Consider the following 21,335-nt stretch of genomic DNA (forward strand, 5'->3'; position numbering starts at 1 on the left):
CTTATTCAAAACATGAAACACTGAATCTGTTTACAATATTGTATTTGGCTATATGTTTTATATTTCAATACATAATTTAATCTGTGGTGAGTATCAAATCTTTTTAATTCAGAACACATTTAAAAAGTAGAACTTAGAAGCGATATGTCTTTAGATTTTCTCTAAGAAACTCTAAAATCTGCTCTATGTTACATGATCATGTCTGCTCCTTCAAAAGTTGTGGACCAGTCACCTCCACAAAAAAAAAAAAAAAAAAAAAACGGCAGAAAACCAGGGACCAATAACTTATTTATAAATGTTTATATTTTATATAAATACATTTATTTAAAAATAAATAAAAATAAACTGTTTCTATAGGCTAAATGTTAAAAAGACCCTGTACGCTAAGCAGAACATTATAACAAAGTACAATTCCTACATTCCACAATTAATGGTTGGCGACAATTTGTAGTTTCACTACACATTTTCTTTCAGTTGTCTACACTGTTTTCTTTATGACAGATTTCAGTCCAAGACAACAAACTTGTGAAAATCTTGGGATCTTTTATTTATTGGGGTGCCTATCACATGACCCTTTCTTACTTTAATCAGGCCTTTTGTATGCAAAAACTATTTTCAGACAGTTATTTCTGCATTTAATAACGGCATTATCTGTTTTACTGGATTTGCCAAGTCTTTTAAAATACAGTGTTCCTAAAAGTTGATACTAGTAGTTTGATATTAGTGTGGTTATAGGTTAATTTACGACAGTTATTTTATAAAGTTGTCTGGAAACATTTTGTGCTTACTTTATGCAAAAAATAAAATCTTAATGGACTGTGTTGAGCTACTGAATAAGAAATATGTCCAAGAATTTAAGAAAAACTTATCCCACATAGCAAACTCTCCAAAATTCCAGTTCATCATGATTGTGTGGAACATAGCCAGTTCTGTTCTGTCGCTCTGTGGGTAAATAGCTTTCAGTCAGTTGCCGCATGGTGGCGACAGAGAACACCGTACTTTCGAATGTAAATTAGATATGTCGTCACAGCATACGTATCACTGTAAACATGGCGGAAACTCAGATTCGTCAACGTGGGGAGGAAGAAAGGCGCTGCGTTCAGAATGAAGCAATGTGAGATAGGGAATGAAGCGACAGGGATGGCGGACCAAAAGTTAACGGTACTCTTCAAACTTTCAGCCGCGGTTTTTTATGGAGTCAGCTCTTTCCTTATAGTTGTAGTGAACAAGAGCGTCCTGACTAATTACAGGTAAGAGGACTTTAACTTGAGTTACATACTCTGTATTTTACAAAGTGCTTGACTATCTGTCTGTGCAGAATATTTGGGATAGTTGGCAACTTCGTTTTTGCAGCAGTATCATTCTCTTACGGAATAACGCTGTTTTCCGTGTGCCTATTTGAAACTGAGTATTTTTCTCGTATCAAAACAGTGCAATGTTATTACTATGCCGTAAGGGACATGTCGAGTTAATACAGTTAGACCTATACCATCAAATGTAATTCCATAGTATTATTTAGCGGTATTTTTTTTGTAATATTAATAGTATTTGACTTTGCTTAAAAGACATTCCTGGATCAACATATTTTGTTCATCCTAGAAAAACATTCCTGATCGAAAACACCATCCCTACCCCTGAACTTAACCATAACTCATCCCTAAAAACAGAAGGAAAATATAAGACTGATGTAGCAATTGACTCGGGACATAAATTTGACAAACTGTAAACTTGTCTCTCAGATTTAATTTGTTGATTGGAATGTTGGTTCAGGATCAACAAAGATGTTGATCCAAGAACATCTAACTTACTTGGTGAAAACACGTTTAAACAATTTTTGTAAAAGTAGTGAGCCGACTAACGTTACCTGTCTAGAACAATTTAAGAAGCTGATTATACATTGTTTAACTTGAGCTGCAAGAAGATGTAAATGGTGTACATTTTAGAATAAACATGCAATTGTTAAATACATGTTTAGTATGGACTAAAGTGAGTCATTGACGGAGAATAACATTTCACAATCAATAGCACATTGCATGTGATGGTTCATTTTTATAATAGCAATCAAAAGTTAGTAATAATGCTACTTTTACATTTAAAAACAAACAAAACAAAACCTCCATGCCTTGTGCCTTTGCTAAAAAGCAGTCTTTCCAAACAGGTTCCCCTCTTCAATATGTGTTGGCATTGGGCAGGTGAGTTTCCTTTTTTTCCAGATACAAGTTTTTCTCACTTGTCACTTTGGACTTTGCACATTAGTAGAGCAGGGCGGCATTTACATTGTGTGACTTTCCTCTGCAGATGCTGGCAACAGTTGTTGTGTTACGGGTGGGAAAGGCTCTCCGGGTGATCACCTTCCCTGAGTTTGATGGTAGCATACCAAAAAAGGTTAGGAGTGGTAGTTCGTTAAGCTTCTGTATGTTGTCACGTGTTTCCCACCCCCAAAGAACACATGTGTATTCTAGGACAACTGTGCAAGTCTTATATTTGTTGACATGGGAAAAGATACCTACATGGGACTGCAAGACAGTGCTGCTTTGTAATGTGTTATTCACATCTTGCTTGTTCAATATCTAGCTTCTTGTAATTGCAGACGTTTCCGCTACCTCTTCTATATGTAGGAAATCAAATAACAGGACTCTTTGGAACAAAAAGACTTAAGTATGATACAGTACCATTAAATACATGTCTGCCTTTTTTTTTAATGTTATACATTGATATATATAATCAATTTGTTTTTCCTTCCTTCAGTCTGCCAATGTTTACAGTATTGAGGAGGTTTTCTATTCTCTTTACAATGCTGGCGGAGGGTATCTTGTTAAAGTAAGTAAAAGTTCTCTATTTACTATGGAAATGTTTCTGATAGCTTACATCTAATTAATTCAAATTGATTATGATGATAAAACTATCATTGATTATGTCCCTTGTTACAGGAAGAAATTCTCTCGACCAGTTCAGCTGACAGTATTTACTATGATTCTAGGGGCCTTTGTAGCTGCAAGGTAAAAAAATAAATTCTTCCCACAGTGACGCATTGTTTTGACCAGTACAATTCAGCCTTATCTTGGTTGCTTGAAAAATATGCCAATTATTCACTGCTGTACAGAGTTAAGTCAAGGTTTGCAAAAACTGTCACAACACAGATGTTAATTATAAATCACTATCATTGAGTATGAGGGGAAGACTGCAACCGTTTCTGCGCACGTTTAATAACATGTCTTATGTTCAAGTCTTTGATAAGTGCCTTTATATTTCTTGTGCAGTGCTGACTTGGCTTTTGACCTGCAAGGGTACATGTTCATTTTAATGAACGATGTCTTAACTGCTGCCAATGGAGCTTTTGTGAAACAGAAACTTGACTCTAAGGTAAGAAAGGCAACACATTCATGATCAAGAATTAAGAACGGGACACACCAAGCCGACGGACGGTCGTCGGGCAGTTTTTGTGCATTGGCCAACTAAGTTTTCTCAAGTGTTCCACACCGTCGACAGAAATTGGTCCCCGTCTGATTTTTTTCGACCAAATCGGTGTCGGGCCATCGGTGAGAGAGAACTCTGATTGGCTGTTCAGCTTAGTGAACGAGTCAGTGCACGAGAATAATAGCAGCGAGCAAAGTCAAAATGGTACAGATAGAAGGCTGTTCTAAAGTTACGTCATCTTACCTGAGTGTGCCTTGGCGAATATTTCAATATTAACATGAGCGGAGTGGAATAAAGAAAGTGTTTAGCAGAATTGATATTTAAAACGTTAAGCACGCACTGCTTTGTTTATGGCTTGTGTATCTGCAGCCTGCAACGTCGGTTTCCCTTTTTGAATGACGAAATATAGATGAATATATCTGCCGAAATAGACAGTTGTCTCATTTACACACAGGCGCAGAACACGCATTCTAGCTGACAGTCGGCAGTAGTTCTCTCGGTGTGTTCAAGTGCAGCTTTTTCCCCCGACGCGAGGCGACAACACAGTTGGCTTTCATCAGCGCTAGTTCTTTGGTGTGTCCCGGGCTTTAAGCAGCAGCTGTTCTCTGTAGTCGTTAATTGAGAAATATTGCTTTCCCGTGCTTGCACAAAATTAAGCAACTCTCCTCATACATTGCAATAACTGAATGATCTTGATTTTAACCCTACATTTTCTGAATTGCTATTTAGGTTCTGAATGTCATGAAGTAATTCACTGCAAAATGTTATTTTGCTTTGCATCGTTTTGTTCATGGTTTTTGAGGATATGTCTCACAACCTCTCCATGCCTGCATCTGCCTAATTTGGTGTTCTCCATGTGACAGGAATTAGGAAGCATTTTGTCATCCTTTTAAGAGTTAATAAGCCTATTTCTTTTGCTATCCTAACTTCAATCCTATCGGAACAGACCTGAAACCCATTTTATATTTTAAATCTGTCGAGAACTACTGTTTTTTTTAATCTTTTTTGTGTTGAGTGCTTTCTCATCTGTATTTTTGCTGCATCCAATCCGAGCAAAAGTAGTTCACATATGCATGTTCTAACGGTTTCAAGCGCAGACTTCAATTTATTTATTAGATATGTCTATGGTTGAATTTGTTGAAACAAAGAGTGCTTGGCAACCTGAGTGGTGTTTATTGCATTACCCCACTGACTGACTTGGTCTGAATGTGGACTGATATGTGTTCTATTTGAGGCCTCCAGATGAAGAGCTAGTAGTTTTATGACTGTTATAGTTTTCAGTGAAGAATGTGGACTACATAGAAAGATTTATCTAGAGCTCTGACAACTTAAACAAGGAAGCCGAGATTATGCTCAGTTCCTGAAAAAAGACCTGTGGCCCTCTACAGCTGTTTACATACCATCTGGTTCTCTTTTAGCTAAAGGGCAGCTAGAGTAGAGGGAGCGAGAGAAGAGGGATCATGACATGGATGGCATTACTGTACCTGATATTTCTGTCTCTGTTTTTTTCTTGTTGTCTTTCTGTTCTATAGGAGCTGGGGAAGTATGGCCTGCTCTATTACAATGCTTTATTTATGATATTTCCAACTCTGCTTTTAGCACATGTCACTGGAGATATTGACAAGGTAAGTCTCATGAACACACACACATAATAAATAAATAAATAGATTCAGCCCAAGCACAGGCTGGATCTAGGTTTTATTAGTTTATTGTTATACAGCGCTTCGCAGCCATTTCATATCACATACCCATCACTTGATTGTAACTACTTAACTAAAACGCTCCCACACGGTATTTTTCATTTCCTTCCTTTTGTGTTGTTTTTAAACTATTGCTGTTTAAAGAGTTAGTTAACCCAAAAATGAAAATTCTGTTATTAATTGCTCACCCTAATGTCTTTCCAAACCGTAAGACTTAATGTTTGTCTTTGTATTTATATAGTCCAGTCATTTAAAGCCAAAATGGGGGTCAACCTTGAACAAATTGCAACAGAAGCAAACTCAACTGATTTTGTATCCTCAAAATCCTGATATGTCCCGAGTAAGGAAAAAAAAAGTCCCGAAGAATCCCATTAGGGGAAAGTTTCGAAAAAGACCCAAATATAGCCTATTCATACGCCTATTCATTCTTTTTCTTATGTGAATAGGGTAAAAATGTTAACCTTTAGATATCACCATGAAAATTACTGAGTTGATTACTTACGTCAAGACAAACAAAAAATGTATTGCAAGTTTTTTTGAAATTGTTTGTTAACATGGACAAACGGTGCATAATCTAATTACGTATGTGCTAATTTGCATAAATACCACAACAGATCTAAACATTGGGTATAGCCAGGTGAAAATGCCTTGTTAAATCTTGACATATAACAGTAAAATACTTGATGTTAAGGTCTGAATGGAACCCATTTAGGCTACCCATAAGCATTAATACATAGAGGCAGGAAGAAGTACTTTAGAAACCAGCCTTTATTAATTTTTAAGAGATTGGATTTGGGGCTGGGTCCGTGGGACTGTTTCTGGGGGATGAGTCTGAGGGAAGAACAGGAGACAATGGTAAGGAGAATGCAGAAGACAAAAGGTAAGTAAAATAAAAAGTGAACCCCCAGAAACAGTCCCACGGACCCAGCCCCAAACCCAATCTCTGCAATAATAATTAATAAAGGCTGGTTTCTAAAGTACTTCTTCCTGCCTCTATGTATTCATGCTCATGGGTAGCCTAAATGGGTTCCATTCAGACCTTAACATGAAGTATTTTACTGTTATATGTCAACAAGATTCAACAAGACATTTTCACCTGCCTATACCCAATGTTTAGATCTGTTGTGGTATTTATGCAAATTAGCACGTACGTAATTAGATTATGCACCGTTTGTCCATGTTAACACAATTTCAAAAAACTTGTAATACATTTTTTGTTTGTCTTGACGTAAGTAATCAACTCAGTAATTTTCATGGTGATATCTAAAGGTTAAAATGTTTACCCTATTCACGTAAGAAAAAGAATGAATAGGCTATATTTGGGTCTTTTTCGAAACTTTCCCCTAATGGGATTCTTTGGGACTTTTGTTTTCCTTACTCAGGACATATTGAGGATACAAAATCAGTTGAGTTTGCTTCTGTTGCAATTTGTTCAACCTTTTTTCATAAAATGACTGGACTAATAGGCTATTCTGTTCCTTCCATAAAAAAAAAAAACATTATATATAATTTTCTCTAGTTTGTTGGCCTTCATGGATATTGGCTCATTAATAAAATGTTTCTTGTTCTTGAACTAGTTGCACACATAGGTAATTTGGTCATGCTCAGTTATATATAAGATATTGTTTCTACACACCAGACCTTAAATAACCCCAGGACTCTAGAGTTTTCTAAGAGTCCCATCTCTCAACAAGACCTCATACATACCCGTAGATGATCTGGCAACCACCAACACACCATCTGCTCAGCTGCAGTGAGCTGAGCTCACATTGCCAGGGAACACACACCAATAGTTGTTTGGAATGACTTTGCACACTTGTCATAAATTCTTTTGAAATCATAGCAAGCTGACTGCGATAAATTTCAGCATGTCTGTTCCTGCCTGAACGCTTTTCCCATTTAGAAATAACTGCAATTTCTTAGTCAAAAAGTGTGCTAGCTGAATAAGCAGTGTGAGCACAAGGCTCAGTTGTTTGGGAGGTTAGGATGACAGGGCCCTGCTCCATGAATACCTCATTTTATTTAGCTCAGTTTGTTCACAGGGAGGCCCCAGTTTATTTGGCAGGCACTGCTTCAGGAAGGAGAGAGGACAGGAGGCAGTGTGTCTATGCACAAAGCCGCCATTATACCAGTCAGTGTAACTATCAGATTGAATGTAGTAGCTTATGAAGTTATTCTTTAGGTATATTCTTTTTAGGTGAGTTCTTCACCTGTTTTAAGATGGGTTGAGTAGATTCCTGTTGTTTTTAACCCTCCATTTGAATAGATTTTCTTTGCATTTTTAATGAAAAAATGTGGTTAATATGGAAAGTCTTTGTTGTATGTGTGACATTTTACCATCCAAGATCTTGGCCTACATATTTCCCTTACAAACGTTTCTGTGAAATTTAATGATTAACTAAGGCAATTACTCTGTTTATTTTTTTATAGTGTGTCATATTTTTTTAATGCATCCCTAAATGTATTTTTTCCCTCCTTAGGCTTTTGATTATGAAGGCTGGTCAGATGTGCTTTTTATGAGTCAGTTTATTCTCTCTTGTATAATGGGGTAAGTTGAAATAAAAACGTTGTATTTGGTAAATACCGGGTAAATACTGTTTATGCATATAAACAGTACATAGACATAACTGTTTAATTAAATTTGGTGTGATTTACTAAAAAACTGATTGTCAGTAAAACAGTCATTTTAATTTTCACTATTTGTGTGGTGTAATTGCCATCAAAATTCAACAATTGAAATGTCACCAAAAATTAAACCCCATCATAGAAATGCAAACACCAGCGGGCAACAGCAGGTTGCTGTCTTTACAGATATAAGTTTAAGTTGATAAAGTGCTGAGGAAGATTATTTTATTAATTCAATGCATTTTCTCATGGACTGCAGAAGTACTTAAAGCCCCTGATTATATATTTTAATGGATCGACTAACTTTTCGCATTGAGTATTAAGGTGTGGTCACATTTACCATTGTTCTGCAAATTTTTGCAGGTCAAATCCAGTCATTTCAATGGGAATCTGCATGTTCGGGGGTTTCCTATGAAGGCAAAAAGTTTCCCACACACATAAAGCTCATGTTCAAGTTGATCATGCAAATTCATTGCACTGAAAAGCTGCTTGTTTGAAAGTGTTAGCTGTGCTTTATATTGACAATTGACCTTTTTTGCCAGCCAAATTTCGCCAATGTAACCGCACCTTTAGATTCATGGTTTTAAGAATTCATCATTCAGCAACATTCATTCTATCTTCTATTTCTTCATTTGCAGGTTCATTTTAATGTACTCCACCGTACTTTGCACTCAGTATAACTCTGCGCTAACTACTACCATTGTCGGCTGCCTAAAGGTAAGAATGTTTCTTAAACATACCAAGACATTGCTTTTGCTATATTAATGACTTTTTGCTATATTAATGACTTTTCTGTCCCTGCAGAATATATTAGTGACATATATTGGAATGGTGTTTGGTGGAGATTACATTTTCTCATGGACTAACTTCATTGGTCTGAACATCAGGTATGAAGTGAGCTTTTCTCAGAAGGAAACAGATGGGGATGCCAGTGTTTCCCCTAGGATTTTAGGGGGGAGGGGGAGGGGGGGGGGGGGGGGGGGGGCTGGGGTTGTTAGACCCCCGAAACTAATAGTGCCACAGAGCGGGCGTGTTACGTATACGTGGTACGTTAGGGTCACAATATTTATAGGTATTTAGCACTAGCAGTGATATTGTCGGGATTTTCTAGCTAATAGGCTTTATGCCCAGCTCCACTACTTCCTGAACTTCAGCCAGCTCCTTTGTTTCCTGTCTGCCATTATTGGACAAACTGATTAATCCAGGTGTGTCTGATTATTGTTGTTGTGACTACTGAGGTCAGGCACACCTGGATTAATCAGTTTGTCCAATAATGGCAGACAGGAAACAAAGGAGCTGGCTGAAGTTCAGGAAGTAGTGGAGCTGGGCATAAAGCCTATTGCCTAAACAAAATATGATAGCATTATAATATAACAATATGTAACAACAAAGTTTAAAGTGGCTTCATAAATTAATTAAAAACATAAAGCAAAACACACCTGATGCACATTTAGGGCCCTATGAAATCTGTTTTATTTTTTTCTGTTGTAATTACATTTTTTTGGTCTCCATTTTAATGGTTGAATAAAATTTGTAGTAATCAAAAAGCATGTCTGATTAATTGAAATCATGAAACTTACAATTATTAAACTTATACAACATTTAAAAAAGAAAATGTATGGTTTTTCCAAACAAAAAAAAGTTGTGTTTTCTGATAATCAAATGAAGACATAAAACATTAATTCAATTTATTTTAATCATGACATTAAACAAACTTTTTGTCAAACAACGTGTTGCACAATGAGCTTTACTGTTAAAAGTAAAACATGGAAGAAAAATTGTGAATGAATTATCATCACTAAATTATCATCAAAACTTTTTTTTTGTGTTAGTATTATTATTACATTGAGACGTATGTACTGTACAACAGTAATATATTTCTGTCAAGTTAAACCGGGTTGCCTTGAAGACCTTTGAGTTTGTGTTTATGACTTATGTTTATTTCTCAAATGAAGCGGTTAAATGCTCACAAAGTGACTTTCAGAGGGGATCTAGAGACTGGAGATGAAGTTCATGCATTCCTGTCCTCATATAGAAAAACAATGCGAGCGTCACATGTGCTTGAGTGTGTGTGGTAAATGAAACTGCGTGTCGTCTGCTCCATTCATTCACACTGAACATGCAGGATTCGTAATTAGTTTTTTGCGGTTTAATATTCACACGCGTCTTCATCACGATTTGATTTCAAGTGTACTGAACTGCTTTTGATTTATTCATCAAAAACAACTTCCGTGAAATTCCACATTATACAGTAAATTCCATTTTTTTTGACTGGCCCTACACATTCTTTGTTGTTCTTTTCTATAAGTAGAGTTTAAGAATCTTACTCTGACGAAAATGACTTGAACGCACTGCCGTCGTAAACACAACTTCCCACCTCGTAAATACGAACTTCCCACAGTTGCCAGGAGGACTTGAACGCAGGAGCTTAAAGTAGCTTTTAATGAAGAAAACGAGTAACATTTAAAGAAGAAATAAATAAATAAAAGTAAGTAACAGTTAGAAGTAAAAACAAATTTGTCAACCTCTCCGTTCCTCTTTGACATTGTTACCGTTAAAGGTATACTGGTACATGGAGCTGGCGCGTCCGAATTATATATATATTTTTTGGGTCATTCTTCAGGGCGGGCCCCAAAACAATGGTAGGGGAAACACTGGATGCGTGAATTCATTGTGACGCTAATGATAAATGTACTTGTCTTTTCAGTATTGCTGGCAGTCTGGTGTATTCCTACATTACCTTCACAGAAGAGCAGACCACCAAACTGAGTGAGAATACAAACAAACTAGAGGTCAAAGGGAAAGTGGCTGTATGACCAATGGTTGGATGCTGCAAAGTTTTGGTATTTCTTGCAAGAGCAAGTTGGCAGAAGTCACTCCTAGGATTTTCTTGTTTGTTTTTGTGATATGAAGACTGTAAAAGCTACAGCAGGTGCAGGCAGGACATCGTCTCAAATGAAAGCGCTTCAAACATACTGGAATATGTTGTTCCAGAGTAAATATTTGCCTGTTAATTTTCACTTCTGTGAAGAAGTTGTCTGTTACAAATTAATGGAATAAACGGTTTTCCTTGGCATGTTGGACACTTGTCATATAATGGGAATGATGACTGTCATTATTGTTGAAACACCTGTTTTATTGCCTATTGAAGAGGACTTTTAAATATGTGTTTTAGTCCGTAAGACTATTTATTCTTTATGAGAGATTGTTTTATTGTTAGGATTGGAATTGGTTTTATTGTTGGGTTAATGTTTTCCTAGCTATGAAAAGGGACTTATTTGATACTTTTTTTTAAAGTTATTTGACAGTTCTGGTACTCTGTTGATTTTTACATGAATGTTCAAAACCTGAATGGTAAATTGAATGTGAGTGTTTGAGTGTTTAAAATAAGGTACATGTGTGCAACTTAAGAGTATCTTGATAAGCTTTAAAGAAGAAATATATTTTAAGCATTGTCAGTGTTACAGTGTTCAACTGGACAAATTCTTATAACTGTTTTTGTATTTGGGAATGGGATGCAGTATCTCCATTTGCTTTGTACTGGTGGAATCATGGTTGTTTAAAGGCAAATGGTGTAGTAATTGCACTTGAACAGTTTACAGCTTTTCTCACTTGTCAGTTATTTAAAATGAGTATTAGTTTTTGCAATAACATTGAAATACAAGTTACAAAAACATTTCAGTATTTTGATCTGCCTTTGTTAAACACTATTATGGTTGGGATGAATCAGAAAGTGAATTATTCATTTTTTTTCCTCATACTTGTGTTGGCATTTTTGACCATTTGATAACATCACATTTGTCAGTAATGTTTTATGCTATACATGTTATACATCTGGATATCCTGATGTATTCTGCGGTTACTGAATGAATGTCCATTCTAATTCATGTATCCACTTTTTGAATACTTTGTTTGTCCATAGATTTGAGATTCTGTTTTTACAAATAAAGTGCATTTTTGCGCTTTATTTTTATCAACTGATGTCTTCAAAGGTATTTTTGTTGCAGATATATTTTATGTTCAACTTGTTCTTTTTATTGCTCATTTTTTTCATTGTTTTTATACAGTTTAGTTCAAGAAACTCCTCTTTGTCAAATTCATGTCTGCAAATGCTCAGTGATTGTATCAGTGAGAAACGGGAAACATTAAAAACAAAACCTCAATTCAAAGAATATGTCCTTTTTATTTAATTTTCTGATGTTAAATAAAATGCTTTTCTTTTTATATATTTTTTTCTCATTGTCTATTCCTTCTGTGGCAATGAATTGTGTACTACTTTCCCTACAGTTTAATTATATATGATTTGTGTTACATAAAATCACATGAATTGTCTAACAAATACAAATTAAACCGCTTAAGATTGATATCGGGGGGAACAATCATGGTAGAAGTAAGAGTAAAATGTTGAAGAAAACCCGAAAGTCTCAAGTAATGTTAAATACAGATCTTGTCCATTCAAAACCCGCTGTTCTAAAAACATGAATTCATAAGAGAGTCCATGGCTTGAAAATGCTAATTCTCATGCAGTTTTTAGCTCTACAAACTGGCTGCATGTCAAATAAAATCCATGTAAAATATCCAATTATATCCAATCCAAATAAAATGTCTGATCCATGTAAAATAAAATGCTTCAAGTGGTAAAACATAAACCAGTGATTCTTATGTGAGTGTATGTTATATTTTGTAAAAAACAAACAAAAAACTATTAATTTGAAACATACTGGCAGAAGCTGGAACTGGCAGATTCTCAAAAGCTAGTACTTGATTTTTTTTCTTTTTTTTTTAAACATTTACATTTGCAATTACTTTTTTTGGATAACAAAATGAGTTCATTTATTAAACCGACACGTCTGATTTCAAATGCATCTGATTTCTGGTTTTATAGTATATATTTTAAAATGGGCCTACAGAAAATTAATTTTGAAATATTCTTACAATGATAATTACGATTTCACTTTATGCGTGTCAACTTTTCGCAGTGTCTGGGACAGGACTTTTATTTTGTAGTACTCACAATAATAGTGCAGCTCTGCTCATTTTCAGTGTTCAGAATTAAACACATTTGCTATCGCTGGCTTCACAGAACCCACAACAACAACTATGGCGGAGGTGAGAGAAATATTACAAATTGCAGCAAATAACGCACTTGTGCGGTCAACGTAGCCTTTTAATAAACGTAACTTAATTTTAAAATTGAAACGTTTCAACGGTGACGTGCTTCTTAACATTCAGCCCTGCATAGTTAGTAAACAAGTTAAGGCGCCCAATTTGAATGTGTTAGCAGCTAGCCGCTAACTTGTTGCCTCTTTGCGCTAAACTCACCTTTAGTTTATTCCTCGGTGTTTTTATGAAGGAAAACGAACACTTGTTTATCAGTTATAACCCAGTCTATCCTGTTATTTGGACTCCCGCTCTTTTACATGAGGTTATATGTGGTTTAGCTTATTTGCTTTTGACTGTAACTGATAATAATTCACTATCAGGTCATAATATCATCTGTTCTCTTATGGTTTTTGTTCTTAAAAGTTGACGTATTATTTTATTATAGGCCTGAACATTTAATTTTATTCTCTTTTCAGCCCTCCCTAAGTGGTTCTGGCACTGAAGGTAAAGATTGAAGTTATTTTTTATTGATTCATTTATTTTGACTAGCAATAATAAAATTCAAGTAGGCTGTAAAGCCCACTTTCATATTAATGTATAATATTATATAATGTGTACTTTTAATATAGTGAATTTATATCAATGATATATGTAGTATAGCACATATGTCATATAAACACAGATATATTGTATTAATATATAATTATATGAATTAATAAAATAAGTGTCTGTGATAAACAGGCGCAGATCCAGTGGTGCAGGATGAGGACAGGGACTTTGATCCTTCAGCAGACATGCTCGTACACGACTTTGATGATGAGCGGACTCTGGAAGAGGAGGAAAAGCTGGAGGGAGAGAAGAACTCCAGCACCGAAATTGATGACCTGACTCGAGTATGGGCCGCCTGTTCTTTTCTAGAATTTATGATCAGGCTCATTAAATAACCTTCATAGTCATAGGTCTTAATTAACTATGGTTTTGTAGGAGGGCGATATGCCCATCGAGGAGCTTCTGAAATTATATGGCTACAGCACTGGTGGGTCTCCAGAGGAAGAGGATGGAGATGTTCAAGAGGAGGATACTTCAGATAATACTTGCAGCAGCTATAGTAAACTCAAAGTAAAGATCTATATGAGAAACATCTAATGTATATTGTATAGTCCTAGAATGATTTTGTGTTAATAAATGTAAATCCATTTACTGCCGTGGATGTCAGGAGGAGGAGAGGCGAGAGCTTTCTGATCAGGAGAATGAGGATGAGCAGTCGTCCAGTGATGAGCCTCCGTCCAGCAGTGTGTCTCACAGCACAGCTCAACTTATCTGGCATCGGCCATCCAATTACTTTGAAGGTATGATTATAAAAATATTACATTATCAATATTACATATCATATCAGGCTCAGTTTTATACAAGAAGTGAAACAGCATGTTGTAGATGTTAAGTATGAACTGTCATGTTATAAAAAAAAATCACTTTTTTTTTTTTTTAATATACAGTAGTCAACATTTGAAATGGATCAAAAAAGTTAATCAAAGTTGCTGCAAGACAAGAGCGGGTATTGTTCAAAATCCATGTATAACTTTGATGAAAGGTTTTGATCCACTTCAAATGTTGACTACTGTATTTCATACAGGGTTCCTACGCCATTTGGAAAAGTATGGAATTTGATTTGAGTAATGGATAAGTATGGAACAAAATCGTGTTTCTAGACCATTTCCTCTAGTTTCCAAAAATATTAAATTAAATTATAGAATTAATTAATAAGAACTAAGAATATGTTATCACTTTGAGAAAACCAATAACTGAAAATAAAAATATTTACAGGTGACTGTACAGTAGTGATGGGAAGTTCGGATCATTTTACTGACTCTCTCGTTCGATCTCGTTCATCAAAATGAACGAATCTTTATTTGAGTCATTTTGTTCATTTAAGTGGCTTTAAATGTTATACTTTTAACAGCCAAATTCCCCGAAAACATCCACCTACGCAATCTCAATCATATTTTGAATGAAGAAATCATTATAATGCAGCCAAAGATAATTTACAGGGAACATAAATATTTAATTTACCTTCCGAGTCTTTGGTTCATTTGTCATGTGACGCACGCAATGAACGGATCGTTCGCGAACGACACATCACTACTGTACTGTATAATGCTGAAAATAATGCTTTATGAACCCTTTATGTTAAATATGGTCAGATCTACAGATATGTTTGGAAATTTCAGTCTGGAAAAGTATGGAATTCCAAAATCGAAAATGTGTAGGAACTCTGTGCATAAATAAATATCATTAGACATAGACACATTCTACCATTCAGTTTATCGCCATGGGTTTAAGTGACAGTTTAAAGACGTTTGTAGGCATTGCTTCACAGACAGGGTTTAGATTAAGCCAGGATTAGGATTTAGTTCAATTAGGACATTTAAGTAGTTTTAGTAAATGTGGCGTAGAAAAAAACATTACTGATGAGCATCTTGAGGCAAAACAATGGCATTGACATATTTTAAGATATGTCAGTGAAAGTTGCTTTCAGTTAAAACAGCTCAAACATGCATTTTAGTCTTCAAGTATGGGGGGGATAATGAGGGAAAAAAAAAAAAAAAAAAAAATATATATATATATATATATATTAGGGCTGTCAAACGATTAATCGCATCCAAAATAAAAGTTTGTGTTTACATAATATATGTGTGTGTATGGAGTATAATGATTTTCTATATATAAATACACACACATGCATATATATTTAAGAAAAATGTTTTATTTATATATATAATATAAATTATATATAATATAAATATATATACACAGTATATACATGCAAATATTTCTTAAATATATACATGCATGTGTGTGTATTTATATATAGAAAATAATTATACTCCGTACACACACATATATTATGTAAAAACAAACTTTTATTTTGGATGCGATTAATCGTTTGACAGCCCTAATATATAAATATATATATATATATATTATTTTTTTCCTTTTTTTTATTTTTTTATTTATTAAATCCTGGTCTTTTTCTGTTTATCTAAGAGTCCTGAAAAATGTATCAAGGTTTCCACAAAAATATTAAGCAGCACAACTGTTTTTAACATTAATATTAATAATCAGAAATGCTCACTGAACAATAAATCATATTAGAATGATTGTTGAAGAATCACACTGAAGATTGGAGTAATGAATGCAGAAAAATCAGCTTTGCCATCAAAGGAATAAATTAAAGTATATTAAAATAGACCACCTTTATTTTAAATTGTAATGTTGTAATGTGTTTGGCTCGAGGTCATGGTGCAAAGGACCCTAGGTTGAAATTTCTCTTAACCATCCCATTTAGTAAAGGCAGAAATTTACTGACCTTCAACATATATTATTTGTAATATCAATTATTTCAAATGTAAGAAATGCACACTTGCACAGATGTTTTTCACTTATTGTACAATCTAGTAGATGATTAGTAGAACCAGCAGATGGCGTTACAGATCCAGAGTCCAACTAGATCCATTTGATTCACTTTGTATTTTATAGGGGATGAAGAAGAATCCGAAGATGATGATTATATATTAACTGAAGACTGGAAAAAGGTAGACTCTAAATGATTGTCTCTCAAATTATAATTGTTTTAGTTTAAATGGATTTCAGACATTTGGATTTTTTTCTTCTGTCATTCATAGGAGATCATGGTTGGTTCAATGTATCAAGCTGAGACTCCTGTTGGCCTGTGTAAATATAAGGACAACGAAAAAGGTGTCAGAACTGAAGGATATGCTGATTTAGATGTTTCTTGTATACTACACTTAATTAATATGTATATATATATTAGGCTATGTAGTTTTTCTTCATCTGCTTGTCTCTTTATTTCTAATTTAGTTTATGAGAATGACGATCAGCTTTTGTGGAATCCAGAGTTAGTTCCAGAGGAAAAGGTTGTAGAGTTTTTATCCGAGGCCTCTAAACGCAGTGGAGAAGAGGCTGGTGTCCATGCCATTCCCGAAGGATCTCACGTCAAAGACAATGAACAGGCAGGTCACCATCCAGTGACGTATTCCCTTAAATCATATTGCTGATGCCTTTTGACATCATATTGTAACATGACTGCAATTTATTTGATCATATTTCAGGCTCTTTATGAATTGTTTAAATGCAACTTTGATGCAGAAGAAGCTTTAAGAAAATTGAAATTTAATGTGAAACCTGTCAAAGGTGAGTATTTGTTTATGTAACAGTTATATTTTTTAATATAATGTGATTAACATAATCATGTTAATTAGGGATGCTCATAATGAACTGTTTAACCGTTAACTGAGAGTAAGAATTTTGACCGATTAATACTTAATATATTAATAATATCAGTTAAAAAGTAATTTAAGTAAATGTGTAATTTTAATAATTTTGCAAGATATTATAAAACATTTGCTGCACGGTTAAGAAATACACTACACGTAATAAAATTGCGTCTCATTTTATTATTCAGAAATTTTAGTTCCCCTCACTCCAACAACAAATCCTTTAAATGTAATGGTTTTCAGAACAGCAGTTGAGCAGTCAATTGAGCAGTGTAACTTTTCATATGTTTGGTTGACTATTTTATTTTGATAATGAACAGGCTGCGATGTCAAGTTAGCAATACTAGAACTATTTTGTGCGTCAGCTTAAAATACTCCATTTATGGTCATACAGATAAGAGCAAGACATAATTCATATCTGTTTTGTTTGTACACTCGCAATAAAAACAAACCAATGTGCTTTTGTAAAGTAAAGAAAACAATCCAGAAGGTTGGGGTATTCCAGAAAGCAGGTCATGTGACATACCTGGGTAAATTTACTCTGATTAAAAAAACGGATGACCTCAGCTTTCTAAAAACTGAGGTAACCTTTAGGTTAAGTAACCATAGCAACTCATTCTCTGAATATAACTTGCTCCGGAGCAGGTTAGCAATTATTACAACAAAATATTTTTTTGTCCACTGTAAGTTGTTATGATAAGCTTATGTTCAAAGAGATGGAAATAAAACAAACATTTTGACTTCCAATATCATTTGTTATAATATCCGTTTAATGCTTCACTGGTCTGTCATAATGTTCTGGAATTCTATTTACATGGGGGCCTTTTGCAGCAAATATTGATTTGTGATTTGTTTGACTAATTATTAAACAATTAATCAGATAAAGTTTGAATCTATTAACAGCTTTAGGAAAAACTATTTGGCTTCTGCATGATTTTGATTTGTAGCAGCAGCATGTTCTTCTCAAAACTCTTGACTTCTATCTAGTAATGCTTTTTTCAGAATGTTATTTTGAGGAATCTAAAAAGGTACCAGGTACAAGCGCAAGAAGCATCCCAGCCTGTGATAAAGGAGCTCTCAGCATGTCAGTCAACATTCTCTGAATGTGTCACCTTAACTCAAATCTCTCTCTCCCTCAGAGGAAATGTCAGTTTGGACGGAAGAGGAGTGTCGAGGTTTTGAACAAGGACTCAAAGCTTACGGGAAAGATTTCAGCTCAGTACAAGCAAACAAGGTATAGTCACATCCCTCACCTCCTCGTTTCAAAACCTATTAGGATTGAATAACAGGTTTTACTGTTCGATTAGTGAATCATTTAGAGTGATCAGTTGGTGAACGAGGCTGTTTTTATTGTTCACATAGGTAATTTTTACTTAATTAAAATTTTCCAGGTGAGAACTAGATCTGTAGGGGAATGTGTGGCCTTTTATTACATGTGGAAGAAATCTGAGCGTTATGATTTCTTTGCACAGCAAACCAAGCTTGGAAAAAGAAAATACAGCCTTCGTCCCGGTGTCTTGTAAGTCAGTCGTCAGTACCATGTGACACATTAAAGGTCACAAGTCCTCTAATTAAACTCTGTGCGCATAGAATCAGATGCTGTGGAAGGTCATGTCCTTTCATGTGTTTGTCTGGCATTACAGGGATTATATGGAGCGTATTTTGGATGAGAGGGAGAGCTCTGAGTCCAGTGGATCTTCTGTTCCACCTCCCACCACTTCAAACTGCTGCAAACACCCATCAGAGCCAGAGAGCGACTCGAACGCTCACAACGGTCAGGCTCACCATTACTACAGTCTTCAGTCACATGATTATTCAGAAAACAGTCCAATATGCTGATTTCTTATATAACATTTTCTTATTATTGTCAATGTTAAAAACAGTTGTGCTGTTGATATTTTTGTGGAAATGTTTCCACTTTAATTTAAGGTGCCCTTTTTATTTGACAGACTTACTATATGGTTAGGTTTTGGTTTACTTGCTTGTAATTCACCGTTATTACTATAGTAAGTACATGTAGCGTGTTACAGGGACACTAAAATAAAGTGTTACCCATTTTTCTTCAGAATTTGGTAAAACTTTACAATAAGGTTTCTGTCAACATTAGTTATTACATTAGCTAACATGACCTAAGAACGAATTTCTACAGCATTTATTAATCTTAGTTAATGATTATCTCAACATTTAAAAGTGGTACCTGTTAACTTTATTGCATTGCGAACGAATATTAACAGAGGGTTAATAAATGCAGTAAAAATAAATTGCTCCTTGTTAGTTTAACAAATGCCATAATATAAAGTGTTACCCAGAATTCTTTACTATTACTTTTGGTCAATTCAAATTATCATCAATTGACTGATTCAGTATTTGTGGAATAAAAGTATTAACAATCACAATTGTTTTTACCCTAAGCAGGATTATGATTGTATCACAATCCACAGTTCTTTTTTCATGTTGGGTTTGTGCAACTGAGCAATACAGCCAAAAATAATTTGCCTATTTAAAAAATGTAGCCCTACAAGGTAACAAAAGAGAAATGAAAAAAATGACTGACCAAAATGTTTGTTTTTTTCACAGGTATAGGGAACCATTCCTCCGAGGGCCTTCTCTGCGTCAGAGATGAGATATCTCAGAAAAACGGCTCTGCCATGTGTCCAGATATTTCCATGGCAAACACACCACCCCACTCTAACCCTGACACCAGCAGCCCGAGCGCACAGGTCATGGAGATCACAGTCAAACAGGAGGAAGATGAACACTCTGAACGACCTCTGAAAAGGCTTAGGACTGACACAGACCCTAACAGTGAAGGCTCTGTCCCTCTCAATGAAACAGAAACCTGACTTATCAGCAAAAGCTCAGAAAAAAGACTGAACTGCAGGCACACAACTCCTGACCTCAGATGAGGGTGTTTGATAGAGGGAGATAGAATCTGTTTTTAGCATGAAGGTAGCCCAGAAGTGTGTGAATTTCAGGGATGCAAATGGAGCACATTTATGTCCTCTTATTACTGCCGCTGAGCTCAGTTTATATGTTAAACACTCACGGTAGACTTTCATTTCAGACCGTAACTCTACCACTGTCAACTCTGTAGCACTATTTATTAATATAGATTATCAATGTTATCATGCTTGCTCCAGGTTGTTTGAAAGAAATCTCTGACAGCTGACTGTATTTTATTGTGAAACTCCGGTCATTTGGTGTGCATAACTTTGTTCTAGCTTTAAATGCACACTGTGGAAAAGCCCTCTTGGTTTTATATGAAGAATAAGGCTGTAAATATTCAAAATCTAAAATTATGATAAAATACACATTTTGTATTTGGGACATTTTGAATAATTCAACACTAACATTCCATTATTTTCATTTCTGAATTTCCTATTTGACCAAAGTGAATGGTTGATATTGGTCTTTTCAAAAAAGCGTTTTCAGAAGATATTTCCTCTTTATATGAAACAATGTCTTATTTTTGTATTTGATAGCTATTTATTTTTTTAATCAGATATTGGTGATGCATGAGGCCAGTAGACAGAGTATATTTGTATAGGCTGGAGCGAGTAGTGTTGAATCAAAAGGCAGAGCAGAAATGAATGGTGCTATTTATTCATTTTGTCACTGAGAATGTCAACCCATCCTTAAGATAACATTTTGACGTTTTTCTAGGACCTTGGTTACTCCTGTCAGAAATGTTAAAGGATAGTGGAATCAACAGTTTGCATGAATTGGTTGTCACCCGTGTCTGCATAGCTCAGGAAACGAAGTACAGAAACATTATAGGGTGTGTCAAATAGCTGTCAGTTTCAATTAGTGAACCACTCTTTCATTAAACTCAGACTATTTACCCAAATCCATAGTGTCTTTTGTGATTACTGAAGTGAATCTGATTTTGTCGCTCACTTTTCACCTGAGTGGATTGTATGCTGAATAAAAGCTATGAATGGGTTTAGTTTGAAGTGTCTGTATTTTCTTGGTTTTTTGTTCATCTGTCGTGTCTCTCATAAGGTCTGACTACGTTCACACCAAGTAAATAGACTTTCTTTGAAACGTAATTGAATTGGTCATGTGGTCCCAGAGTTTTTGTTTGATTGTGGTGTATTCATATGGCTGTACAGCAGGTGTCAGTGTTGCTCCTATAACTGGAAACAAAAGTAAACAATCATTTCTTGACTAGGGCGAAATGGTCATCTATGAGGAC

The 21,335-nt window shown here is 35.0% G+C and overlaps 2 protein-coding genes across 3 annotated transcripts; both read left to right on the top strand.

The window, feature by feature from the left end:
• The first annotated feature begins 1,023 nt into the window (after positions 1–1,023).
• slc35d1a (solute carrier family 35 member D1a) lies at positions 1,024–11,969 on the top strand. The gene is made up of 12 exons (XM_079884377.1): positions 1,024–1,250; positions 2,159–2,192; positions 2,299–2,385; positions 2,591–2,658; positions 2,749–2,820; positions 2,931–2,999; positions 3,261–3,363; positions 4,950–5,042; positions 7,598–7,665; positions 8,381–8,459; positions 8,547–8,629; positions 10,450–11,969. The coding sequence occupies exons 1-12, from the start codon at positions 1,105–1,107 to the stop codon at positions 10,556–10,558; spliced, it is 1,011 nt and encodes a 336-aa protein (XP_079740503.1). The 5' UTR covers positions 1,024–1,104; the 3' UTR covers positions 10,559–11,969.
• Positions 11,970–12,740: 771 nt separating this feature from the next.
• Positions 12,741–21,085, top strand: mier1a (mesoderm induction early response 1a, transcriptional regulator). 2 transcript variants are annotated; one of them, XM_079884718.1, is made up of 13 exons: positions 12,741–12,851; positions 13,322–13,349; positions 13,587–13,738; positions 13,830–13,964; positions 14,062–14,194; positions 16,383–16,438; positions 16,529–16,601; positions 16,725–16,876; positions 16,976–17,057; positions 18,280–18,374; positions 18,613–18,659; positions 18,784–18,914; positions 19,718–21,085. In XM_079884718.1, the coding sequence occupies exons 1-13, from the start codon at positions 12,843–12,845 to the stop codon at positions 19,981–19,983; spliced, it is 1,359 nt and encodes a 452-aa protein (XP_079740844.1). In that variant the 5' UTR covers positions 12,741–12,842; the 3' UTR covers positions 19,984–21,085. The 2 variants fall into 2 exon arrangements, with proteins under 2 accessions (XP_079740844.1, XP_079740843.1); XM_079884717.1 differs by having other exon boundaries at positions 12,770–12,851; positions 18,532–18,659.
• Positions 21,086–21,335: the final 250 nt, after the last annotated feature.

The sequence above is a fragment of the Squalius cephalus genome, assembly GCF_949319135.1.
Source record: "Squalius cephalus genome assembly, chromosome: 10".
In the NCBI taxonomy this organism is placed as follows: Eukaryota; Metazoa; Chordata; class Actinopteri; order Cypriniformes; family Leuciscidae; genus Squalius; species Squalius cephalus.

Coding starts and splice junctions, on each gene's coding strand:
- mier1a (XM_079884717.1), top strand. Junction 13,739..13,829: donor AAATTGATGACCTGACTCGA/GTATGGGCCGCC, acceptor ATGGTTTTGTAG/GAGGGCGATATGCCCATCGA. Junction 18,375..18,531: donor GCTCAGTACAAGCAAACAAG/GTATAGTCACAT, acceptor AAAATTTTCCAG/GTGAGAACTAGATCTGTAGG.
- slc35d1a (XM_079884377.1), top strand. CDS start 1,105: ATGAAGCAATGTGAGATAGGGAATGAAGCGACAGGGATGGCGGACCAA. Junction 2,659..2,748: donor TTTGGAACAAAAAGACTTAA/GTATGATACAGT, acceptor TCCTTCCTTCAG/TCTGCCAATGTTTACAGTAT. Junction 2,821..2,930: donor GCGGAGGGTATCTTGTTAAA/GTAAGTAAAAGT, acceptor CCCTTGTTACAG/GAAGAAATTCTCTCGACCAG.